We start from the raw sequence: 6,324 nt of genomic DNA, 5'->3' as shown, positions 1-6,324 counted from the left end.
CTCATTGTTTTATTAAGAATTGTTAGCAACTAATAAAAGTGTTGCAGCTTTGAAAATAGAGGTGGGTGATTGTTTTATTTTCTATGAAAGAAGGAGGAACCAATGTCACCAAGCTAGAGTCATAGGTAGCAATAACATGGTCTATATTAGAGACTACACCCACTGTAGGTATATAAAGGATGGAAGAATAGTCAGCTCCACAGCGCAACTTGCCTGAACATTACTTAGAAAGGTGCACATTGAATCCTCTGCAAATCAAGAACCATCATGTCTCATCACTCCATCCTCAGCTCCTCAGGACACAAGAACTTCAGCTCCTGTTCTGTGGCTTCACCTAAACCTTCCAGCTCTCACAGCATCTTATCACACTCTCCTAAACACACAGGACACGGCCACAAGACTCAACATTGCTTTAGCAGTGCAAGCGCCCAGAATTTTGGGTCCAAGGGACATAAGATGTCATCAGCCAGTTTTCATTCAGGGAAGAGCGGACATGGGTCTGGGTTTGGCATTGGTGGTATCGGTCATGGATTTGGAGGACTATCTGGCTGTGGAGGTATCACCTCTGTTACAGTCAACCAGGGTCTTCTCGCTCCTTTGAACTTGGAGATTGACCCAAACATACAGAGAGTGAGAACTGAAGAGAAGAATCAGATAAAGGGTCTTAACAATAAGTTTGCTTCTTTTATTGACAAGGTGAGTAATGAATGTTCATGAAATGTTCATTAAAGCAAATCGAAAATAGAATCTCAAGCAATATCATGTCCACCATTAAAGAAGAAGGCAAGAAAAACACATTAAAAGCTATGGTAGGTTGTAGATAGATAGATAGATAGATAGATAGATAGATAGATAGATAGATAGATAGATAGATAGATAGATAGATAGATAGATAGATAGATAGATAGATAGATAGATAGATAGAGAAATTGCCTTTAAACCCTCTTAGTAAAAATCAAAATGCTCATGTTTTAACAGGTTCGATTTTTGGAACAACAAAACAAGATGCTGGAGACCAAGTGGGCTCTTCTACAAGAGCAGAAAACAGCCAGGTGTCAGATTGAACCTCTGTTTGAAGCTTTTATCAGCAACCTCAGGAGACAACTGGACGATCTGGAAAGTGAGAGGTCTCGTCTAGATGCAGAAAGGAACAATATGGAAGGAACTGTGGACGAACTGAAGAGAAGGTACTGCCATAATCACTTTCATTGGTAGTCTGAAGAATGGTTTCATGTTTTATACATTAACAATTTGAGATGAATAGTCGAATAGAGCAGTTTTATATTGTCATGTTTATTGACAACCAACATTAGCTGCAGCTTTGTCACAAGATGGATTTGCTTAAAACAGAATTGACTAGTTGGAATTATAAGCAGTATTTTACCAAGAGGAACCTGATTCAGTAAGGTTATGCTTGAGCTGTTGTAAAACCCCATAGTGTTACTTGCTTCATGTTTAATAGACGGTGAACCCAAAAATGCATAGATTCCAAATAGTGATCTAATGATCACTTGGAGGACCATGCTTACAGTATAAATGGCGTTGTCTTCAAGCACTCAACAGACCAAAAATATTGCATAATGTGTTCTTGGTCCATCAAAGTTCGGAAGGTTGTGAACCATAAACCATGTTTTGAAATAAGATTTATAGATGTTTCCTCTCAATAAATTCAACAAAGTTATGTTCCTCAGATGTTCTCCAACTCTTAGAAAATATCACCCTACATTGGAAATTTAGCTAGAATTTCAATTATTATTTACAGACCTATTAAGAAACTAAATTCACCCTAATTCAAAATTATAATTTTTAAGGATTTGAATGATTTAGAAGTGATTTATAGTTCACTTCTACATACATGTACACTGAACATCTTGTCTTTCTGAAGGTATGAGGAGGAAGTCAACAGACGTACAGCTGCTGAGAATGAATTTGTAGCTTTGAAGAGGGTAAATGATGAAGGCAAACAAAAATGGTGTTGGTGAATGACTACCATGTGACTTATGAGAGACATTGTTGCCCAAATAATTTTCTTCCTTCTCCTCTGTAGGATGTAGATGCCGCTTTCATGAACAAAGCAGAACTGCAATCTAAGGCCGACTCTCTCACCGATGAGATCAACTTCTTGAGGACTCTGTATGATGCGGTAACACTTCTGATACTTTACATTTTATAAAGCCGAATGATGGGATTATAGTCAATTTCAATGTTACTATAATTTACTCTTCAGGAGATCAGTCAGCTCCAGGCTCAGATCTCAGACACTTCAGTGGTTGTTTCCATGGACAATAGTCGAGACCTGGACATGGACAGCATCATTACTGAGGTCAGAGCTCAATATGAAGATATTGCTAATAGAAGCAGAGCTGAGGCTGAGGCCATGTACCAGTCAAGGGTGAGTAATATATATATAAAGAATTATGAAAATGCTAGTAACTCAATTTCATTGTGACTCAGACATCAGTCTGTGCCAAAATACTTCAATGAATGTGGATGAATGAGCATTGAATATACAAATAAAGTGCTCATCAGTCAACTTTGGCGCAAGCATTGAAAATAAAGAACCAAGTGTGTGGATTTTTTTGCTATCTTCAGCATAGAATCAGACACAATATCAATGTATTATTTCGATTTGTCCCTTTGTCTGCAGTTTGAGGACTTGCGTACGGCAGCTGGAAGAAATGGAAACAACCTGCAGAACAGCAAGAATGAGATCGCTGAACTTAACAGAACAATTCAGAGGCTGAAAGGAGAGATTGAATGTGCTAAATCCCAGGTATGATTAACAATAATCCAATAACTGGTTTATCTATCTAGATCTGTATACACTGCATGGAACTCAACAATTATTGTGATGGCTATGCCTGTTATAGATATGTATATAGTATAGCTTCAATACATGCACAGATATTTACCATACAGATGTAGCACAGTTTATCTTGACTTTCGTAACTTGCTGCAGCGTGATAACTCATCACTAAAGCCATTGAAAAGCTATTGAAAAAGTCAAGTTAGGGTCTGTTCACATCAGCGTCGGCTTTCTGTTCATGGGTTCCGTTAATGGGTTCCGTTAGAGACCTTTCCGTTGGAGGAACCCATGAACGTAAAGCCAAACGGAAACCATAGCTTCCGTTTGCATTACCATTGATTTCAATGGTAATGCTTTCGTTGCAATTGGTTTCCATATATTTCCGTTCCGTAAGGTTTCCATTTTTTTAGCAGAAACAATAGCGCAGTCAACTCTTCTGACGGAAAGGTTTAACGGAACCCATGAATGGAAGCCCAATGCTGATGTAAACACAGCCTTAAATTTTTTTGCCACTGTGTATTTAATGCATTAAAAGTCAAGTTACAGATTGTTACATCTGTATGTCAGAAATTCTAATGATAGGATTATATATTTTAAGTGTTTTAGCACTTTAGAACGACTTACACTTAATATGTGAAAATAACATGTAAACACAACTTGAGGCCTTATTCACATGGCTGTGTTCCCCGAACCGAACACAGCTCAGGGAGCCATACGACTAGTATCATAGTCACCCATGATGCTGTGAGTCACTGCCTACCTGTGGGACTGCCATTCTGTATTGAAAACAGGATTACAGTATGGGACAGTATTCCCGCTGGGAGACAGGGACACCTAGCATCATACATAACTATGATGCTAAGAGTATGGCTCCCTGAACTGTGTTCGGTCCGGGAAATGTGGCTGACATATAGACTTAAGACCTAAGCCCTAAAGGAGAGCAACTATGAGGTATAAATCAATTTAAATACTGTATATAATAAACTAATATATGTTCTTTATTCGTAGCGTGCTGCCCTGGAATCTGCTATAGCAGAGGCTGAGGAACGTGGAGAAGCTGCTGTCCGAGATGCCAAGAATAAACTTTCTGAACTGGAGTCTGCTCTACAGAAGGCCAAGCAGGACATGGCTCGCCAACTGAGAGAATACCAGGAACTGATGAATGTCAAGCTGGCTCTGGATATTGAGATCGCCACTTATAGGAAGATGCTGGAAGGAGAGGAGCACAGGTCAGTCTCCTTGAAACGCATAGGTTAATGTATATTAGTTAAAGTAGACTTAAAGTAAAAATACGTAGCAATATAATATATTCAATCAAATGATTAATCACTTTGAATAATTTGTAGAGTACCTGAAATAATATCTATATTGAGTAAACTAGAACTACAGTGACAACATCACAATATCCTTATTATTCATTGATGTCACAGATCTGCAATTCGGATTGGTTTACTTAAGAAATGGAGAATTTATCAGATGGTCATATTAGGATGATAATGATTTCTATATATGTTAAGTTAATCGTTGACTGCTACAAGAAAAATACTTGTCAATGTAAAAATCTGAATTTCGCTAAATTAATTATATTCTTTACCATGTATTTTTCAGGCTTTGTTCAGAAGGCCATGTTAATATCTGTAAGTAAATATATTAAGATTGTTAACATGTATGTTTGTACTGCTAAGTCTTGGGAAGTGAAGCATGTGCATTAAGTCCAATTAAAATCTGAGGCTGGCCAATGTCAACTTGGAGATATGTCAGGGTATGTTGACACGGCCTATTTTCAGACGTAATTCGCGCGTTTTACGCCTCGAATTACGCCTGAAAAAACGGCACCATTACGCCTACAAACATCTGCCCATTGCTTTCAATGGGTTTTACGATGTTCTGTTCCCACGAGGTGTAATTGTATGCGTCGCTGTCAAAAGACGGCGCGTAAAAAGAAGTGCATGTCACTTCTTGGGACGTTTCTGGAGCCGTTTTTCATTGACTCCATTGAAAAACAGCTCCAATTATGTCCGTAAAATACGCCGCAAAAAACGCGAGTAGTTACAAAAACGTCTGAAAATCAGGAGCTGTTTTCAGGCAAAAACAGCTCCGTAATTTCAGATGTATTTTGCAATGCGTGTGAACATACCCTCATGAGACTCCCGTGCTCAGAAGCGAACCAGAGTCTATTTTTTACAACACTGCCCCCAACACACACCTCTTGCTGAAAACATAGTATTTCAATGCCGGCCATTTAAATAAATGGCTGTCCTTGTAGTGCTCACTTAGTGGCTCCACACGCTGAATCATGGAAGGGAACCCTAAGCAGGGGATCTTCCTTTATGATGTCTATATGTCCTCTTTGATGCCCATATGCCCTTATGATTTTTATAAGACCCCTTAAAACTGAATTCAGCAGCTCTGTATAATATATAAAATGTATTCTAATTGCCCTATATAGGTAACTGATTATAAAAAAATATGAGACACTAATTACTAGTATGTTTTAAAGTACAGAATGAAATTTTATTACCCAGGAAAATCACACATGAACATAAGTAGAACATAGAAACTCTTTGTAGATGTCACCGTCCTGGCCAGGGATCTAAGGCAAGGCAGCAATGCCAACCCCTGTTCAGTTCAATCTCTTGGTGGGTTTCATATTGTTATGAACTATGTAACTGATCCATTACCTGCTATTGTATAGTCAGTAATATGTTTGATGACCAAATTTATTGCCATGCCATTGTTGTTAGTTTTTTTCTAAGCTTTCTTAACTTACCAATTTCTTTTATATTTCTTAGCTGTTTTACACTCTAGCACTGGTGGAAAACATCATTCAGGAGAAAAATCGCATGGTATAAGCAGCCATCATCATCATAAGGGAGGATTCAGCTCCAGCAGCCACATCTCTCTTGGCAAGCATCACTCTAGCCATGGACATGGACATCACTGCTAAAGTGTACATATATAGTATACAATGAATGATATGTCTATGCGGTTAGGAAGCTGTAATATATGTGCAGCAAGCTACTTTGTATGTCTATGTTTGCATTAGCGCGACTAGCCTGCTATTCTAGAATATTCTAATTATTGTATTAGCCGTGTACCTTTTATTTAGTGTATATTGCTTTAATAAACTGCAATGCATGCTCTGTCACCTGTTGAAATTCTAGTGTTTATTCAAATATTTACCTTTCATAAGTCAGAACCAATATTTTGTTCTCAAAAGGAAAGTAACATTTAGGGCCGGTTCACATCAGCGTTCGCTTTCCTTTCAGGGGTTCCGTTGGAGGTTTCCGTCGTGGAACCCCGCCACGGAAAGTCAAACGGAAACCACAGCTTCTGTTTGCATCACCATTGATATCAATGGTGACGGAAACATTGCTAATGGTTTCCGTTTGTCACCATTCCGGCAGGTTTCCGTTTATTCGACGGAATCAATAGCGCAGTGGATGTGAACAGGCCCTTAGATACATTAATTTAAAAGATTTTAAAAAATTCCATAATTATAAAGTAAAGTTTAGTAT

The 6,324-nt window shown here is 38.3% G+C and overlaps 1 protein-coding gene across 1 annotated transcript; it reads left to right on the top strand.

Annotated features, from left to right (window-relative positions):
• Window positions 1-267: 267 nt before the first annotated feature.
• Window positions 268-5,753, top strand: LOC142742257 (keratin, type II cytoskeletal cochleal-like). The gene is made up of 9 exons (XM_075851815.1): window positions 268-696; window positions 979-1,187; window positions 1,886-1,946; window positions 2,048-2,143; window positions 2,228-2,392; window positions 2,648-2,773; window positions 3,815-4,035; window positions 4,415-4,443; window positions 5,599-5,753. Exons 1-9 carry the CDS (start codon window positions 268-270, stop codon window positions 5,751-5,753), a joined length of 1,491 nt encoding a protein of 496 aa, XP_075707930.1.
• Window positions 5,754-6,324: the final 571 nt, after the last annotated feature.

Source organism: Rhinoderma darwinii, chromosome 2 (assembly GCF_050947455.1).
Source record: "Rhinoderma darwinii isolate aRhiDar2 chromosome 2, aRhiDar2.hap1, whole genome shotgun sequence".
Classification (NCBI taxonomy): Eukaryota; Metazoa; Chordata; class Amphibia; order Anura; family Rhinodermatidae; genus Rhinoderma; species Rhinoderma darwinii.
The sequence above is the reverse complement of the archived record's forward strand: the minus strand, read 5'-3'. Positions and strand labels throughout refer to the sequence as shown.